General features: G+C 46.3%; 1 protein-coding gene across 1 annotated transcript; it reads right to left on the reverse strand.

Annotated features, from left to right (window-relative positions):
- Positions 1-17,463: 17,463 nt before the first annotated feature.
- LOC100501668 (uncharacterized) lies at positions 17,464-18,421 on the reverse strand. Its single transcript, NM_001196345.1, has one exon. The coding sequence runs from the start codon at positions 18,403-18,405 to the stop codon at positions 17,689-17,691; it is 717 nt and encodes a 238-aa protein (NP_001183274.1). The 5' UTR covers positions 18,406-18,421; the 3' UTR covers positions 17,464-17,688.
- Between the last annotated feature and the right edge of the window lie 1,824 nt (positions 18,422-20,245).

Genomic DNA, 20,245 nt, shown 5'->3' on the forward strand with positions numbered 1-20,245 from the left:
GTTCAAGAACTCTCAAATCGAAGGCTTCCTTGAGGAGGAGGGCATCAAGCATGAGTTCTCTTCTCCCTACACGCCACGACAAAATGGTGTAGTGGAGAGGAAGAATAGAACTCTATTGGACATGGCAAGGACCATGCTTGATGAGTACAAGACTTCGGATCGGTTTTGGGCCGAGGCGGTCAACACCGCTTGCTACGCCATCAACCGGTTATATCTTCACCGAATCCTCAAGAAGACATCATATGAACTCCTAACCGGTAAAAAGCCCAACATTTCTTATTTTAGAGTCTTTGGTAGCAAATGTTTTATTCTTGTTAAAAGAGGTAGAAAATCTAAATTTGCTCCTAAGACTGTAGAAGGCTTTTTACTAGGATATGATTCAAACACAAGGGCATATAGAGTCTTTAACAAGTCCTCTGGACAAGTTGAAGTTTCTTGTGACGTTGTGTTTGATGAGACTAATGGCTCTCAAGTAGAGCAAGTTGATCTTGATGAGATAGGTAATGAAGAGGCTCCGTGTATCGCGCTAAGGAACATGTCCATTGGGGATGTGTGTCCTAAGGAATCCGAAAAGCCTCCAAATGCACAAGATCAACCATCCTCCTCCATGCAAGCATCTCCACCAACTCAAAATGAGGAAGAGGCTCAAGTTGATGGAGAAGAAGATCAATCAAATGAGCCTCCTCAAGATGACGGCATAGATCAAGGGGGAGATGCAAATGATCAAGAAAAGGAGGATGAGCAAGAACCAAGGCCGCCACACCCAAGAGTCCACCAAGCAATCCAACGAGATCACTGAAAGGGAAATGTGCCCTTGGGCCATTTCTAAGTATTTTGGTGATTGAGTGCAAACACAAGTGCTTAAATGTGAATCTATGCCCATGGATGAACAAAGTGCAAATCACAAGTAAAGGTATGTTTCTAAGCCTTAGTACATTGGTTTTGTGTACTAATATATTTGTCTAAGTGTTAGAAACAGAGAGAAGAAGAAAAGGAGAATGTTGGCTGTGTACAGCCAACAGGCTGTTTCGGTCTGGGGCACCGGACTGTCCGGTGATGCACCGGACAGTGTCCGGTGCGCCAGGCTGCCTCGACCTGAAGACGCCGCTCTCGGGAATTTGCCGACGGCGTACGGCTAAAATTCACCGGACTGTCCGGTGTGCACCGGACTGTCCGGTGAGCCAACGGTCGGCCGCGGAATCTGCGCGCGACACGTGGTCTGACCAACGGTCGGAAGGAGGCACCGGACTGTCCGGTGTGCACCGGACTGTCCGGTGCGCCAGATCTGCAACGGTCGGCAACGGTCGGCTGCGCCTGTTTAAGGAAAGAAATCGGGCACCGGACAGTGTCCGGTGTGCACCGGACTGTCCGGTGCGCCCGACGACAGAAGGCAAGGATGGCCTTCCAGATTTATCCTCAACGGCTCCTAGCTGCCTTGGGGCTATAAAAGGGACCCCTAGGCGCATGGAGGAGAATACCAAGCATTCCTTGAGCACTCTTGATCACTCACACATCAATCTTGCACACTTGTTCGACATTCTAGTGATTTGAGCTCCGTTCTAGTGTGCCAGTCTCTTGAGCTCAAGTCTGGGTCTTGTGTGTGCGTATTCGCTGTGATCTTTGTGTTGTGTGTGAGTTGCTAATCCCTCCCTTGCTCCGTGATTCTCTGTGAACATCTTTTGTAAGGGCGAGAGGCTCCAAGTTGTGGAGATTCCTCGCAAACGGGATTGAGAAAAGAAAAGCAAGAACACTGTGGTATTCAAGTTGATCATTGGATCACTTGAGAGGAGTTGAGTGCAACTCTCGTCCGTTGGGACGCCACAACGTGGAGTAGGCAAGTTTTGTACTTGGCCGAACCACGGGATAACCACCGTGTCATCTCTGTGATTGATTTCTTGTGGTTATTGTGTTTCGACTCCTCTCTAGCCACTTGGCCATAATTGTGCTAACACTTAACAAGTTTTTGTGGCTTAAGTATTGAAGTTTTACAGGATCACCTATTCACCCCCCCTCTAGGTGCTCTCAATTGGTATCAGAACCGTTCTCTTCAAGAAGGGACTAATCGCCCGAAGAGATGGATCCTAAGGGAAAGGGGATGGTGGTCGACAACAACGAGAAGGAGTCCATCTTCAACGAGCCGAAGAATGACAAGTCTACCGACTTGGGCTCAAGCCACAAGCGCAAAGAAGGGAAGAAGAAGAAGACAAGGCGCATCAAGGAGATCGTCTACTACGACAGCGACGAATCCTCTTCTTCCCAAAAGGATGACGACCACAACGACTACGAGCAAAGGAAACCGGTTAATTCTAACTTTTCCTTTGACTACTCTCGTATTCCGCAAAGTTCAAATTCACATTTGCTTTCCATTCCACTCGGCAAGCCCCCACACTTTGATGGAGAGGACTACGGATTTTGGAGCCACAAAATGCGTAGTCACCTATTCTCTCTACATCCTAGTATATGGGAGATTGTAGACAGTGGAATGCACTTTAATAGTTCGGATAGTCCTATATTCATTAATGAGCAAATCCATAAGAATGCACAAGCTACTACTGTTCTTCTAGCTTCATTGTGCAGGGATGAATATAACAAAGTAAGTGGCTTGGATAACGCCAAGCAAATCTGGGATACCCTCAAGATCTCTCATGAGGGAAATGACGCTACCTTGCTCACCAAAATGGAGTTGGTGGAGGGCGAGCTTGGACGGTTCGCGATGATAAGGGGCGAGGAGCCAACTCAAACATACAACCGGCTCAAGACCCTTATCAACAAAATAAGGAGCTACGGAAGCACGCGATGGACGGACCACGACGTCGTCCGACTAATGCTAAGGTCCTTTACCGTTCTTGATCCTCATTTGGTGAATAATATTCGTGAGAATCCCAGGTACACCAAAATGTCGCCCGAAGAAGACTTAGGAAAATTCGTCAGCGGGCGAATGATGATCAAGGAAGCAAGGTACGTGGACGACGCCTTGAATGGACCGATCAACGAACCACAACCTTTTGCTCTCAAAGCAACAAGAAGCAAGGAGGCGCTACCTAGCAAGGTGGCACAAATTGAGGCGGTCGGACTTAATAATGAAGAGATGGCTCTCATCATCAAACGCTTCAAGACGGTGCTAAAGGGTCACAAGGGGCAGCCAAGCAAGACCAAGACGAAGGGGAAGCGCTCATGCTTCAAGTGCGGTAAGATTGGTCATTTTATCGCTAACTGCCCCGATAATGATAGTGACCAGGAAAAGGGAAACACGAGGGAAAAGAAGAAGCATTACAAGAAGGCAAAGGGCGAGGCGCATCTAGGCAAGGAGTGGGACTCGGATTGCTCCTCTTCCGACTCCGACAATGAAGGACTCGCCGCCACCGCCTTCAACAAATCAACCCTCTTCCCCAACGAGCGTCACACATGCCTTATGGCAAGGGAGAAGAAGGTATGTACTCGCAACTCTACCTATGCTTCTTCAAGTGAGGACGAATCTAGTGATGAGGATGAAGTAGATTATTCATGTTTGTTCAAGGGCTTAGATAGATCTAAGATAGACAAAATTAATGAATTAATTGATGCCTTGAATGAAAAGAATATACTTTTAGAAAAGCAAGAGGATTTGTTGTATGAAGAACATGATAAGTTTGTAGAGGCTCAAAAATCCCTTGCATTAGAAATTAAGAGGAATGAAATGCTTGCTTGTGAAGTGTCAACATGCCATGATTCTATTTCTAAATTAAAGAGCATAAACGATGATTTAAATGCTAAACTAGTAGAAGCAAATAAATCCTACTCTTGTGTTGAATATGTTGAAATTTGCACTAGGTGTAAGGATATTGATATTAATGCTTGTAGCGAACACTTAGTTTCTATTTCAAAATTGAATGATGAATTAGCTAGTCTTAATGCTCAACTTAAGACTAGCAAGAGTAATTTTGAGAAACTGAAATTTGCTAGGGATGCCTACACGGTTGGTAGACACCCCTCAATTAAGGATGGGCTTGGCTTCAAGAGGGAAGCCAAGAACTTAACAAGCCATAAGACTCCCATCTCCACCAAGGAAAAAGGGAAGGCTCCTATGGCTAATAATGTTAAAAAGAATCATGCTTTCATGTACTATGATAGGAGATATTCTAGAAATGCTTTTAGAGGTCATGATGTTTTTGATTCACATGCTTATGACTCTTATGCTATGACTGCTTCTAGTTCTCATGTTATGCATGGTAGAAATGTGTTTAGAAGAAATGTTGTTCATCAAATGCCTAGGAAAAATGTTGTTCACAATGCTCCTAGGAAAGTAGTAAATGAACCTTCTACAATTTATTGCGCTTTAAATGCTTCCTTTGCCATTTGTAGAAAAGATAAGAAAATTGTTGCTAGGAAGTTAGGGGCAAAATGCAAGGGAGACAAAACTTGCATTTGGGTCCCTAAGGATATTTGCACTAACCTTGTAGGACCCAACATGAGTTGGGTACCTAAGACCCAAGCCTAAATTTGCCTTGCAGGTTTATGCATCCGGGGGTTCAAGCTGGATTATCGACAGCGGATGCACAAACCATATGACGGGGGAGAAGAAGATGTTCACCTCCTACGTCAAGAATAAGGATTCCCAAGATTCAATTGTATTCGGTGATGGGAATCAAGGCAAGGTAAAAGGGTTAGGTAAAATTGCAATTTCAAATGAGCACTCAATTTCTAATGTGTTTTTAGTTGAGTCTCTGGGATATAACTTATTATCTGTTAGTCAATTATGCAACATGGGGTATAACTGTCTATTTACAAATGTAGATGTGTCTGTCTTTAGAAGAAGTGATGGTTCACTAGCTTTTAAGGGAGTATTAGACGGCAAACTTTACTTAGTTGATTTTACAAAAGAAGAGGCCGGTCTAGATGCATGCCTAATAGCTAAGACTAGCATGGGCTGGCTGTGGCATCGCCGCTTAGCACATGTGGGGATGAAGAACCTTCACAAGCTTCTAAAGGGAGAACACGTTATAGGTTTGACTAACGTTCAATTCGAAAAAGATAGACCTTGTGCAGCTTGTCAAGCAGGTAAACAAGTGGGAGGAGCACATCACAGCAAGAATGTGATGACCACTTCAAGACCCCTGGAGCTGTTGCATATGGACCTCTTCGGACCCGTCGCCTATCTGAGTATAGGAGGAAGTAAGTATGGTCTAGTTATTGTTGATGACTTTTCCCGCTTCACTTGGGTGTTCTTTTTGCAGGATAAGTCTGAAACCCAAGGGACCCTCAAGCGCTTCCTCAGGAGAGCTCAAAATGAGTTTGAGCTCAAAGTGAAGAAGATAAGGAGCGACAACGGGTCCGAGTTCAAGAATCTTCAAGTGGAGGAATTCCTTGAAGAAGAAGGGATCAAGCATGAGTTCTCCGCTCCCTACACACCACAGCAAAATGGTGTAGTAGAGAGGAAGAACAGGACGCTCATCGATATGGCGAGGACGATGCTAGGAGAGTTCAAGACCCCCGAGTGCTTTTGGACGGAAGCCGTGAACACGGCTTGCCACGCCATCAACAGGGTCTACCTTCATCGCCTCCTCAAGAAGACGTCGTATGAGCTACTAACCGGTAACAAACCCAATGTATCTTACTTTCGTGTATTTGGGAGCAAGTGCTACATTCTAGTGAAGAAGGGTAGAAATTCTAAATTTGCTCCCAAAGCTGTAGAAGGGTTTTTGTTAGGTTATGACTCAAATACAAAGGCGTATAGAGTCTTCAACAAATCATCGGGTTTGGTTGAAGTCTCTAGCGATGTTGTATTTGATGAGACTAATGGCTCTCCAAGAGAGCAAGTTGTTGATTGTGATGATGTAGATGAAGAAGATGTTCCGACGGCCGCTATACGAACCATGGCGATTGGAGAAGTTCGGCCACAGGAACATGATGAACGAGATCAACCTTCTTCCTCAAATATGGTGTATCCCCCAACCCAAGATGACGAACAGGTACCTCAAGTGGAGGCATGTGATCAAGGGGGAGCACAAGATAATCATGTGATGGAGGAAGAAGCGCAACCGGCACCTCCAACCCAAGTTCGAGCGATGATTCAAAGGGATCATCCCGTCGACCAAATTCTGGGTGATATTAGCAAGGGAGTAACTACTCGATCTAGATTAGTTAATTTTTGTGAGCATTACTCCTTTGTCTCTTCTATTGAGCCTTTCAGGGTAGAGGAGGCCTTGCTAGATCCGGACTGGGTGTTGGCCATGCAGGAGGAGCTCAACAACTTCAAGAGGAATGAAGTTTGGACACTGGTGCCTCGTCCGAAGCAAAATGTTGTGGGAACCAAGTGGGTGTTCCGCAACAAACAGGACGAGCACGGGGTGGTGACGAGAAACAAGGCTCGACTTGTGGCAAAAGGTTATGCCCAAGTCGCAGGTTTGGATTTTGAGGAGACTTTTGCTCCTGTGGCTAGGCTAGAGTCTATTCGTATCTTGCTAGCATATGCCGCTCACCATTCTTTCAGGTTGTTCCAAATGGATGTGAAGAGCGCTTTCCTCAACGGGCCAATTAAGGAGGAGGTGTACGTAGAGCAACCCCCTGGCTTCGAGGATGAATGGTACCCCGACCATGTGTGTAAGCTCTCTAAGGCGCTCTATGGACTTAAGCAAGCCCCAAGAGCATGGTATGAATGCCTTAGAGACTTTCTAATTGTTAATGCTTTCAAAGTTGGGAAAGCCGAGCCAACTCTTTTTACAAAGACATGTGATGGTGATTTGTTTGTGTGCCAAATTTATGTCGATGACATAATATTTGGTTCCACTAACCAAAAGTCTTGTGAAGAGTTTAGCAGGGTGATGACGCAGAAATTCGAGATGTCGATGATGGGTGAGTTGAACTACTTCCTTGGGTTCCAAGTGAAGCAACTCAAGGACGGCACCTTCATCTCCCAAACGAAGTACACGCAAGATCTGCTAAAGCGGTTTGGGATGAAGGACGCCAAGCCCGTGAAGACTCCGATGGGAACCGACGGACACACCGACCTCAACAAAGGAGATAAGTCCGTTGATCAAAAAGCATACCGGTCAATGATAGGGTCATTACTTTACTTATGTGCTAGTAGACCGGATATTATGCTTAGCGTATGCATGTGTGCTAGATTTCAATCTGATCCTAAGGAGTGTCACTTAGTGGCGGTGAAGCGAATCCTTAGATATTTAGTTGCTACGCCTTGCTTCGGGCTCTGGTATCCAAAGGGGTCTACCTTTGACCTAGTTGGATACTCAGATTCCGACTATGCTGGATGTAAGGTCGATAGGAAGAGTACATCGGGGACGTGCCAATTCTTAGGAAGGTCCCTGGTGTCGTGGAACTCTAAGAAACAAACCTCCGTTGCCCTATCCACCGCTGAGGCCGAGTACGTTGCCGCAGGACAGTGTTGCGCGCAACTACTTTGGATGAGGCAAACCCTCCGGGACTTTGGCTACAATCTGAGCAAAGTCCCACTCCTATGTGATAATGAGAGTGCGATCCGCATGGCGGAAAATCCTGTTGAGCACAGCCGCACAAAGCACATAGACATCCGGCATCACTTTTTGAGAGACCACCAGCAAAAGGGGGATATCGAAGTGTTTCATGTTAGCACCGAGAACCAGCTAGCCGATATCTTTACCAAGCCTCTAGATGAGAAGACCTTTTGCAGGCTGCGTAGTGAGCTAAATGTCTTAGATTTGCGGAACTTGGATTGAATTGTAGCATACATGTGTTTATGCTTTTGATAATGTTCATTCTGCATTTTGTTGCTTATAGTGGTGCTCAAGTTGTACAAACACTCCCTGGACCTCACAAGTCCGTTGCAAAGTGATGCACAATTTTAGGGGGAGATGTGTTACAACTTGACCCTTTGAGACTAACCATATGCTTGAGTTTGTTTGACTTAGTCTCGAAGGAGAATTAAAAGGGAAAAGGTGGACTTGGACCATGAAAGACTTCCACTGCACTCCGATGAGAGGGTAACTTATTCCAAGTTCATCTCATGAACTCTTATTGCCATTTGCTCTTAATTGAAGATTTCGGTGAGGCAATGGGGTTAAAAGGCCAAGATTGATCCCGTTTTGGTGCTTGATGCCAAAGGGGGAGAAAATAAAGGCCAAAGCAAGCAATAAATGGATCAGCTACCACTTGAGAAATTTTTGAAAATAGTAGAATAGAGCTTTTGGTGTAGAATAGAGCTTTTGTTTTGCCAAAACTCTCTTATTGTCTCTTTTGTCAAAGGTTGGCTTCTTGTGGGGAGAAGTAATAATTATGGGAAATAGGGGGAGTTTTTGAAATCTTTGATCAATCTCTTCTGGAATGACTCTCTTTATGCTTCAACATGTGTGTTTGACTTAGAGATAGAGATTTGGGTTTGATTTGCAAAAACAAACCAAGTTGTGGCAAAGGATGATCCATATATGCCAAAATTGAATAAAACTCAAATTTATTTTATTTGAAGTGATTTTGCACTTGTTCTAGTTGCTTTATGTTGTGTTGGCATAAATCACCAAAAAGGGGGAGATTGAAAGGGAAATGTGCCCTTGGGCCATTTCTAAGTATTTTGGTGATTGAGTGCAAACACAAGTGCTTAAATGTGAATCTATGCCCATGGATGAACAAAGTGCAAATCACAAGTAAAGGTATGTTTCTAAGCCTTAGTACATTGGTTTTGTGTACTAATATATTTGTCTAAGTGTTAGAAACAGAGAGAAGAAGAAAAGGAGAATGTTGGCTGTGTACAGCCAACAGGCTGTTTCGGTCTGGGGCACCGGACTGTCCGGTGATGCACCGGACAGTGTCCGGTGCGCCAGGCTGCCTCGACCTGAAGACGCCGCTCTCGGGAATTTGCCGACGGCGTACGGCTAAAATTCACCGGACTGTCCGGTGTGCACCGGACTGTCCGGTGAGCCAACGGTCGGCCGCGGAATCTGCGCGCGACACGTGGTCTGACCAACGGTCGGAAGGAGGCACCGGACTGTCCGGTGTGCACCGGACTGTCCGGTGCGCCAGATCTGCAACGGTCGGCAACGGTCGGCTGCGCCTGTTTAAGGAAAGAAATCGGGCACCGGACAGTGTCCGGTGTGCACCGGACTGTCCGGTGCGCCCGACGACAGAAGGCAAGGATGGCCTTCCAGATTTATTCTCAACGGCTCCTAGCTGCCTTGGGGCTATAAAAGGGACCCCTAGGCGCATGGAGGAGAATACCAAGCATTCCTTGAGCACTCTTGATCACTCACACATCAATCTTGCACACTTGTTCGACATTCTAGTGATTTGAGCTCCGTTCTAGTGTGCCAGTCTCTTGAGCTCAAGTCTGGGTCTTGTGTGTGCGTATTCGCTGTGATCTTTGTGTTGTGTGTGAGTTGCTAATCCCTCCCTTGCTCCGTGATTCTCTGTGAACATCTTTTGTAAGGGCAAGAGGCTCCAAGTTGTGGAGATTCCTCGCAAACGGGATTGAGAAAAGAAAAGCAAGAACACTGTGGTATTCAAGTTGATCATTGGATCACTTGAGAGGAGTTGAGTGCAACTCTCGTCCGTTGGGACGCCACAACGTGGAGTAGGCAAGTTTTGTACTTGGCCGAACCACGGGATAACCACCGTGTCATCTCTGTGATTGATTTCTTGTGGTTATTGTGTTTCGACTCCTCTCTAGCCACTTGGCCATAATTGTGCTAACACTTAACAAGTTTTTGTGGCTTAAGTATTGAAGTTTTACAGGATCACCTATTCACCCCCCCCCCCTCTAGGTGCTCTCAATCACCCCGTCGACACCATCCTCGGCGACATTCATAAGGGGGTAACTACTAGATCTCGTGTTGCACATTTTTGTGAACATTACTCTTTTGTTTCCTCTATTGAGCCACACAGGGTAGAGGAAGCACTACAAGATTCAGATTGGGTGGTGGCAATGCAAGAGGAGCTCAACAACTTCACTAGGAATGAGGTATGGCACTTGGTTCCACGTCCTAACCAAAATGTTGTAGGAACCAAATGGGTCTTCCGCAACAAGCAAGATGAGCATGGTGTGGTGACAAGGAACAAAGCTCGACTTGTGGCCAAGGGATACTCCCAAGTCGAAGGTTTAGATTTCGGTGAAACCTATGCACCCGTAGCTAGGCTTGAGTCAATTCGCATATTATTGGCCTTTGCTACTTACCATGGCTTTAAGCTTTATCAAATGGACGTGAAAAGTGCCTTCCTCAATGGACCAATCAAGGAAGAGGTCTATGTTGAGCAACCTCCCGGCTTTGAAGACAGTGAGTATCCTAACCATGTCTATAAGCTCTCTAAGGCGCTTTATGGGCTCAAGCAAGCCCCAAGAGCATGGTATGAATGCCTTAGAGATTTCCTTATTGCTAATGGCTTCAAAGTTGGAAAGGCTGATCCTACACTCTTTACCAAAACACTTGAAAATGATTTGTTTGTATGCCAAATTTATGTTGATGATATTATATTTGGGTCTACTAACGAATCTACATGTGAAGAGTTTAGTAGGATCATGACACAGAAGTTCGAGATGTCTATGATGGGGGAGTTGAAGTATTTTCTAGGATTTCAAGTGAAGCAACTCCGAGAAGGCACCTTCCTAAGCCAAACGAAGTACACTCAAGATATTCTAAGCAAGTTTGGAATGAAGGATGCCAAACCCATCAAGACACCCATGGGAACTAATGGGCATCTCGACCTCGACACGGGAGGTAAGTTCGTGGATCAAAAGGTATACCGGTCGATGATAGGCTCTTTACTCTATTTATGTGCATCTCGACCGGATATTATGCTTTCCGTATGCATGTGTGCAAGATTCCAAGCCGACCCTAAGGAAGCTCACCTTACGACCGTGAAACGAATCTTGAGATATTTGGCTTATACTCCTAAGTTTGGGCTTTGGTATCCTAGGGGATCCACATTTGATTTGATTGGTTATTCGGATGCCGATTGGGCAGGGTGCAAAATCAATAGGAAGAGCACATCGGGGACTTGCCAGTTCTTGGGAAGATCCTTGGTGTCTTGGGCTTCAAAGAAGCAAAATTCGGTCGCTCTTTCCACCGCCGAAGCCGAGTATATTGCCGCAGGCCATTGTTGCGCGCAATTGCTTTGGATGAGGCAAACCCTGCGGGACTACGGTTACAAATTAACCAAAGTCCCTTTGCTATGTGACAATGAGAGTGCAATCAAAATGGCCGACAATCCCGTCGAGCATAGCCGCACTAAGCACATAGCCATTCGGTATCATTTTCTTAGGGATCACCAACAAAAGGGAGATATCGAGATTTCTTACATTAATACTAAAGATCAATTAGCCGATATCTTTACCAAGCCTCTTGATGAACAAACTTTTACCAAACTTAGGCATGAGCTCAATATTCTTGATTCACGCAATTTCTTTTGCTAGATTGCACACATAGCTCTTTTATATACCTTTGATCATGTCTCTTTCACATGCTATGACTAATGTGTTTTTCAAGTCTATTTCAAACCAAGTCATAGGTGTATTGAAAGGGAATTGGAGTTTTCGGCGAAGACAAAGGCTTCCACTACGTAACTCATCCTTCGCCGTCACTCCAAGCCACTCTCCATTCTTGGGGAGAAAGCATGAGCACTAAGCAAAAGGACTCCATCTTTGGTATAATGTTTACTCATTTGTTTTGACCAAAGAGGGAGAATGTATCTCGAGGGCTCTAATGATTCCGTTTTTGGCGATTCATGCCAAAGGGGGAGAAAGTAAGAGCCCAAAGCAAAAGGACCGCACCACCACCAATTTCAAAAACTTTGTGTTTCCAAGAATATTATCAATTGGTATTCTTTTGTGTTCAAAAGGGGGAGAAAGTATTTCAAAAAGGATAAATCAAAACCCTCTTGAACACTAAGAGGAGGATCTCTTTTAGGGGGAGTTTTGTTTAGTCAAAGGAAAAGCATTTGAAACAGGGGGAGAAAATTTCAAATCTTGAAAATGCTTTGCAAAATCTTATTCAATTACCTTTGACTATTTGCAAAAGAACTTTGAAAAGGATTTACAAAATAGTTTGCAAAAACAAAACATGTGGTGCAAGCGTGGTCCAAAATGTTAAATAAGAAAGAAAACAATCCATGCATATCTTGTAAGTATTTATATTGGCTCTAATTCGAAGCAACCTTTGCACTTATATTATGCAAACTAGTTTAATTATGCACTTCTATATTTGCTTTGGTTTGTGTTGGCATCAATCACTAAAAAGGGGGAGATTGAAAGGGAATTAGGCTTACACCTAGTCCCTAATTAATTTTGGTGGTTGAATTGCCCAACACAAGTATTTGAACTAACTAGTTTGCCCAAGTGTATAGATTATACAGGTGTAAAAGGTTCACACTCAGCCAATAAAAAGATCAAGTTTTGGATTCAACAAAGGAGCAAAGTGGCAACCGAAGGCCCTCTGGTCTGGGAGCACCGGACTGTCCGGTGCACCACCGGACAGTGTCCGGTGCACCAGAGGACTCCAACTCAAACTTGCCACCTTCGGGAATTTCCAGAGGCACTCGCGCTATAATTCACCGGACTGTCCGGTGTACACCGGACAGTGTCCGGTGCGCCAAGGAGGAGCGGCCTCAGGAACTCGCCAGCTTCGGGAATCTCCAACGGCTAGTCCGCTATAATTCACCGGACATGTCCGGTGTGCACCGGACTGTCCGGTGCAACTCCGGAGCAACGGCTATCTCCGCGCCAACGGCTACCTGCGGCGCATTAAATGCGCGCGCAGCGCGCGCAGAAGTCAGGCGCGCCCATACTGGCGCACCGGACAAGGAACAGTACATGTCCGGTGTGCACCGGACATCCAGGCGGGCCCAGAAGTCAGAAGCTCCAACGGTCAGAATCCAACGGTAGTGATGACGTGGCGGGGGCACCGGACATGTCCGGTATGCACCGGACTGTCCGGTGCGCCATCGAACAGACAGCCTCCCAACGGCCACTTTTGGTGGTTGGGGCTATAAATACCCCAACCACCCCACCATTCATTGCATCCAAGTTTTCCACTTCCCAACTACTACAAGAGCTCTAGCATTCAATTCTAGACACACCAAAGAGATCAAATCCTCTCCAAATTCCACACAACGCCCTAGTGACTAGAGAGAGAGATTTGCTTGTGTTCTTTCGAGCTCTTGCGCTTGGATTGCTTTCTTCTTTCTTGATTCTTTCATTGCAATCAAACTCACTTGTAATTGAGGCAAGAGACACCAAACTTGTGGTGGTCCTTGTGGGAACTTTGTGTTCCAAGTGATTGAGAAGAGAAAGCTCACTCGATCCGAGGGATCGTTTGAGAGAGGGAAGGGTTGAAAGAGACCCGGCCTTTGTGGCCTCCTCAACGGGGAGTAGGTTTGCGAGAACCGAACCTCGGTAAAACAAATCCGCGTGTCACACTCTTCATTTGCTTGCGATTTGTTTTGCGCCCTCTCTCGCGGACTCGTTTATATTTCTAACGCTAACCCGGCTTGTAGTTGTGTTTATATTTGTAAATTTCAGTTTCGCCCTATTCACCCCCCCCTCTAGGCGACTTTCACAAATCATGACATGTTCTACACAAGAGTTAGATTTATTTGCTACTTCTAGTTTAGCATTTAAATCATCGTTTATGCTCTTTAAGTTAGAAATAGAATCATGGCATGTAGACAACTCACAAGCAAGCATTTCATTCCTCTTAATTTCTAATGCAAGGGATTTTTGAGCCTCTACAACCTTATCATGTTCTTCATACAAAATATCCTCTTGCTTTTCTAGTAGCCTATTCTTATCATTTAAAGCATCAATCAATTCATTAATCTTGTCAATCTTAGATCTATCTAGGCCCTTAAATAAGCATGAATAGTCTATTTCATCATCATCACTAGACTCATCCTCACTAGAAGAAGCATAAGTAGAGTTTCGAGTACTTACTTTCTTCTCCTTAGCCATAAGGCATGTGTGACGTTCGTTGGGGAAGAGGGATGACTTGTTGAAGGCGGTGGCGGCGAGTCCTTCATTGTCGGAGTCGGAAGAGGAGCAATCCGAATCCCACTCCTTGCCTAGATGCGCCTCGCCCTTTTCCTTCTTATAGTTCCTTTTCTTCTCCCTCTTGTTCCCTTGATCCTGATCACTATCATTGTCGGGACAGTTAGCAATAAAATGATCAAGCTTACCACATTTGAAGCATGAGCGCTTCCCCTTTGTCTTGGTCTTGCTTGGCTGCCCTTTGCGATCTTTTAGCGCCGTCTTGAATCTCTTGATGATGAGGGCCATCTCTTCATCATTAAGTCCGGCCGCCTCAATTTGTGCCACCCTGCTAGGTAGCGTCTCATTGCTTCTTGTTGCCTTGAGAGCAAGAGGTTGAGGCTCATTGATTGGACCATTCAATGCGTCGTCCACGTATCTTGCTTCCTTGATCATCATTCGCCCGCTCACGAACTTTCCAAGTATCTCCTCGGGCGTCATCTTGGTGTACCTAGGATTCTCACGAATATTGTTTACAAGATGAGGATCAAGGACAGTAAAAGACCTTAGCATTAGGCGGACGACGTCGTGATCCGTCCATCGCGTGCTTCCATAGCTTCTTATCTTGTTGACAAGGGTCTTTAGCCGGTTGTACGTTTGAGTTGGCTCTTCTCCCCTTATCATAGCGAATCTCCCGAGTTCGCCTTCCACCAACTCCATCTTGGTGAGCATTGTGACATCATTCCCCTCATGAGAGATCTTGAGGGTGTCCCAAATTTGCTTGGCGTTATCCAAGCCGCTCACTCTGTGGTATTCATCCCTGCACAATGAAGCTAGAAGAACAATAGTAGCTTGTGCATTTTTATGAATTTGCTCATTAATGAACATGGGACTATCCGTACTATCAAAGTGCATTCCACTCTCTACAATCTCCCATATACTAGGATGGAGAGAGAACAAGTGACTACGCATTTTGTGACTCCAAAATCCGTAGTCCTCTCCATCAAAATGAGGAGGTTTACCAAGTGGAATAGATAATAAATGAGCATTTGTACTTTGAGGAATACGAGAGTAATCAAAAGAAAAGTTCGAATTGACCGTTTTCTTTTTCTCGTAGTCGTCGTCGTCCTTTTGGGAAGAAGACGATTCGTCGCTGTCGTAGTAGACTATCTCCTTGATGCGCCTTGTCTTCTTCTTCTTCCCATCTCTTCTTTTGTGGCCTGAGCCCGAGTCGGTGGGCTTGTCATCTTTCGACTCATTGAAGATAGACTCCTTCTCGTTGTTGACCACCATCCCCTTTCCTTTAGGATCCATCTCTTCGGGCGATTAGTCCCTTCTTGAAGAGAACGGCTCTGATACCAATTGAGAGCACCTAGAGGGGGGTGAATAGGTGATCCTGTAAAACTTAAAACTTAAGCCACAAAACTTGGTTAAGTGTTAGCACAATAATCACTAAGTGGCTAGAGAGAAGATCTTGCACAATACGATAACCACAAAGAGTTCAACACAGAGAAGACACAGTGGTTTATCCCGTGGTTCGGCCAAGTACAAAACTTGCCTACTCCACGTTGTGGCGTCCCAACGGACGAGAGTTGCACTAAACTCCTCTCAAGTGATCCAATGATCAACTTGAATACCACAGTGTTTTGCTTTTCTTTTCTTATCCCGTTCGCGAGGAATCTCCACAACTTGGAGCCTCTCGCCCTTACACTTTTGATGTTCACAAAGAATCACGGAGTAAGGGAGGGATGAGCAACGCACACAAGACTCAAAAATCAGAGCAACAACACGCACACAAGTCGCAACTAGAGCTCGCAACACAACCCAATGAGTTTACAACTCAACAAGAGCTCTAGATGCTATCACAAAGAAACGAATGTGTGGAATCGAAGTCTCGGTGCTTAGGATTGCTTTGAGTATGCTTGATGTTCTCCTCCATGCGCCTAGGGGTCCCTTTTATAGCCCCAAGGCAGCTAGGAGCCGTTGAGAGCAATCTGGGAAGGCAATTCTTGCCTTCTATCGTGTGGCGCACCGGACAGTCCGGTGCACACCGGACACTGTCCGGTGCCTGATTTCTTTCCTTAAATGGCGAAGCCGACCGTTGGCAGACTTGGAGCCGTTGGCGCACCGGACAGTCCGGTGCCCCCTTCTAGTCGTTGGCTCGGCCACGTGTCCCGCGCAGATCGCGCGGCCGACCGTTGGCCCGGCCGACAGTTGGCTCACCGGACAGTCCGGTGCACACCGGACAGTCCGGTGAATTATAGCCGTACGTCGCCGGTGAATTCCCGAGAGCGGCCACTTCGCTCGAACCAGCCTGGCGCACCGGACACTGTCCGGTGCACCACCGGACAGTCCGGTGCTCCCAGACTGAGCAGATTCTTGGCTGCTCGAGCTAAGACATTTTCAATTGGATTTTTCCTGTTTCTAGCACTTAGACACAATACATTAGTCCGTAAAACAATGTACTAAGTCTGAGAAACATACCTTTATCCTTGGTTTGTACTTTGTCCACCATTTTACACTTATGCACATGTGTTAGACACTAAATCACCAAAATACTTAGAAATGGCCTAAGGGCACATTTCCCTTTCACTAATCCGCGGACGATCCGGGCGCGAGCCCATCGCCTTCTTGGGTCAGCCCATTTCAACTGCAGTCTTTGCCCGACCCACGATGAGACAACCTTGCGGGGTGACTAGTTTGTGGCCCCACGCAAGGGTTTTCGCCTTCTAGTGGACTCGGGGGTATCTGTCCCCCACATGGCCCTAGGGGCGGACAGTTCGCATGGCACTTTTGTTGTTCAACATATGCCCTCCTGCCTTTCAAACCAAAAGCATATACACTAAGCCTGATGCAATCACCGGCTTTTCAATCTAATAGGGAATCATTCAATATAGCTCTAATGCATAAAGACCGTTTTGGATTGCATATTTCTCGGCCATGACTATATGATCAATGGATCAAAAGGTATAAAATGGAGGTGTCCCCTAGTCTGAATAGGCAAAGGGACTATGTATGTACCACGGGTTTATTGTCGTACCATTCCACGTTTGAACAAGATAACATATTGACGATGAGTAGGCGGATGGAAAGTATCGTGGCATCACTGGAGATGGATGAATAGTCGATGCTTGTTGTGCCGTCTTTCGGGCCGTTTTGTTTTAGCGTGTGACCGGGGTTTCTCTGTTGGCCGATCACGTAGAACAACCTTCTTGTTAGCGTATTTGGAGAGCAGTTGATCAAAAGTAGGGACAACTTTGATCAGCCGCATTATATGTGCTTTGCCCATGCATCCCCTTCCTCGCTTTGTGTAAAGGTCGAGGCCTCTGGCCATAGACGAATTGTCTGGCTGAGTCAGTCGGAACGTCTTCATGAACACGGGACCCTCCGCGCGAGCTGGTAAGATTACAAACTTATGATATCTTTTGAATTGTTAACTTGATATATACAGAGTCAATAGTTTATTAGCAAATGAAGTTTACGAATCTCTTGGAGTTATTCTAATTGATTTTAGAAAAAAAATTGGTGGAGAGACAATAAGTTCTAAACCCATACACAGTTTGGTTATAAGATCGAGACCGCCATCCATGGACCAGTACACGATTAGCGAGCAATATAATCACACACTTCATCAAACCCATACACACGAACCGTAAGTACACTACACACTCCCTGTCCCTGGGAGTCAGAGAGACATGGCGCGGCAGCATATTGCACCGTCGCGGCAACGGCTGCACGGTGCTCCGGCCCCTACCTACGCCGTCGTCCGTTCAGTTCCCCGGCGCCGGCTTGCCGCCGAATCCCTTCTTGCGCTCCTCGATGAAGCTGGAGGAGCGCTCGTTGATGTTGGACGGCACCCTTGGCGCCTGCGGCATCCGCGGCCGGAGCCCGCTCCGCCTCGGCACCCGGGCGCCGCTCTGCTCCTCCGCTCCGGCGACCGACGACGCCTGCCGCTTCCGGAACAGCGACTTCTTCCTCTCCAACGAGGCGCCGCCGCTGCCCTCCTGCGCAGGACGGTCCTCCTTGATCGTCACCGTCCTCCTCGTCACCTTCGTCTCCTCCGCCTTCGCCACCGCTGGCGCCGCGGCCTCCGCTTCCACCGGGCCGTCGGCCGCAGCAGCTCCGTCCTGCTTCCGCTCAGGATCAGGAACGCCCCTCGCCGTCGTCGCGGCGCTCTCTTCCAAGACGGTCGTCGCGACGCCGCTGGGGCCCCCATCGCCATGGCCGCCGAGCTGCTGGAAGTCGAACTCGGCCCTCTCGATGGGTATGGCGAACTCGTCTTCTTCTATGCCACCGTCGCCTCCTCCTCCCTCCGTCGGCGGCGGAGGGTGGCCGCCGGCGCCGTTGCTCCTTGGCCCCTCGGCGATGCTCTTCATCCTGCTCACCGACAGGTTCTTGGCCAGGAACGTCAGGAACCGGTCGCACATGCCGCCGGCCGCCCTCGTCGCTGGCTCCACGTCGCCGCCGCCGCTGCCTTTCTCCGCCATTACCGCGCGCTTGTTGTACTTGTACCTACAGATTCTTGATGCCAGGATTGGAGAGGACGTACGTACACTTTATAGATGCATCAACATGGGCGTGCCGTGTCGTGTCGTGTGTGATGTGTTCGTGTGTTGGGATTGGGACAAGGAGCAACAAAATTAAAGTACCTGGCAGCGTAGTGGCGCGAAGCAGCAAAGAATCCATGTCTTCTCCTTGGGTACTGAAAGACACAGCAAGCAAGCGATTCCAGATGCCATTAGACGGCAACCCGTTCGGAATATTGCAGGCCAAAGCGATTCCAAGAGTCTAACAGAAGCAGCAAGGTATTCCCTTTGGCCACTGGAATAAGAGACAAGCAATCTATCTGGTACTCCCTCCGTTTCTTTTTATTTGTCGCTGGATAGTGCAATTTTGCACTATCCAGCGACAAATAAAAAGAAACGGAGGGAGTAAAACAAAATGCTTTCAGTTTTATATAAGACCCGACCAGGTTTTTTGATGAAGCTCTTGCCACCTTAAATTCTTCTCATCTTTATTTGGTCATCACTTTTATTTTCCTTATAAAAAGCCACCAAGATTAGGAAGCTTTCTACCTCCTATAGGAGACTATGTAATTGTATTTATACGGGGTAAAAGTAAGTGATTTAAAGAAAGATCCATCATAATTGATTTGGTCTTTGTCTATAGCACATATATAATAATTTTAAATGTACAATCAAAGACTAGATCAATCACGTATAAATGTATTTTTTTTTACATTCTAATATATATCCTAACGTGGGCACATGTGCTACCTGGTATTCACCCTTTGTGTTACCATACCACGTAAAAAATAGTGCAAAGCGAGCACTCGAACCCACAACCCTTGCTCCAAACATTAAAGGTAACCACCAAACCACACATATCTTAGTGTTTATAAATAAACAATAATTATATTTTAATAAAAATCTTAATACATATTTATCTATACTATTCTATTAAGAACTTAATGTAGGCAACTGGTGATACCACAACTTCACCCTCCACGCTGACACTCTAGGTCTGTCCCACGCGCCCCGAATGGTTCTCCCGGCCCTCTCTCAACTACTACCCTATGGAGACGCTGACACTCTAGGCCCACTCCACTCTCTCTGACTGGTTCTCGCCCACCTCACTCTCTCTGATTGGTTCTCTCGCCCTTCTCTCAGCCAATGGCAGACCCAATTGTCATGCTTAGGGTGTGCCAGGGAAAATATAAAAAAACAAACAAAAAATAGGAATTATCAAGACTCGAACCTTAACTACCAAGTTCAAGATATACCACTTACACCACTATGCTAACTAATGTAATCTTAGGGTGTATCGTGGGCTCGTGGCCCATATGGACCACCCGCTGGGTTCGTCACTGCTCTCAGCTACTGCCCTGTGGATCCCAGCGCTCACGCAGTTAGCTACTGCGTCTGCTCGGCACCCGACCCCACCCACACAGCTACCACACCATGCAAAAAAGTGCAGAGCGTCAGAGCGAGCACTTGAATGCACACCCCAGCTCCAGAAATTTAGGACTAACCACCAGACCACACGTATCTTAGTGTTTATAAATAAACAATAATTATATTTGAATAAATATCTTAATACATACTTATTTGATGTATAAAAACAGTAGTAAAGAGTAGCAAAGCACGAGCAACTAACTAGTATGCATAAAATAAAATAAGTGCAAGGCGCAGAATCTAAAACACGCCAAGAAGTTCTAGAAAAAAAGTTAAAGCGATGTTAAAGAGACTCATATCCAATCATTAGACGAGTGTGTAAAATCTACAGATGGTTAGTCTTTTGTTGCAAGAAGATTTTGGTGTCCTGTTC

The sequence above is a fragment of the Zea mays genome, chromosome 4 (genome assembly GCF_902167145.1).
Source record: "Zea mays cultivar B73 chromosome 4, Zm-B73-REFERENCE-NAM-5.0, whole genome shotgun sequence".
Lineage (NCBI taxonomy): Eukaryota > Viridiplantae > Streptophyta > Magnoliopsida > Poales > Poaceae > Zea > Zea mays.

Bases quoted from the DNA above. Each gene is read 5' to 3' on its own strand.
- LOC100501668 (NM_001196345.1), bottom strand. From the start codon at position 18,405: ATGGCGGAGAAAGGCAGCGGCGGCGGCGACGTGGAGCCAGCGACGAGG.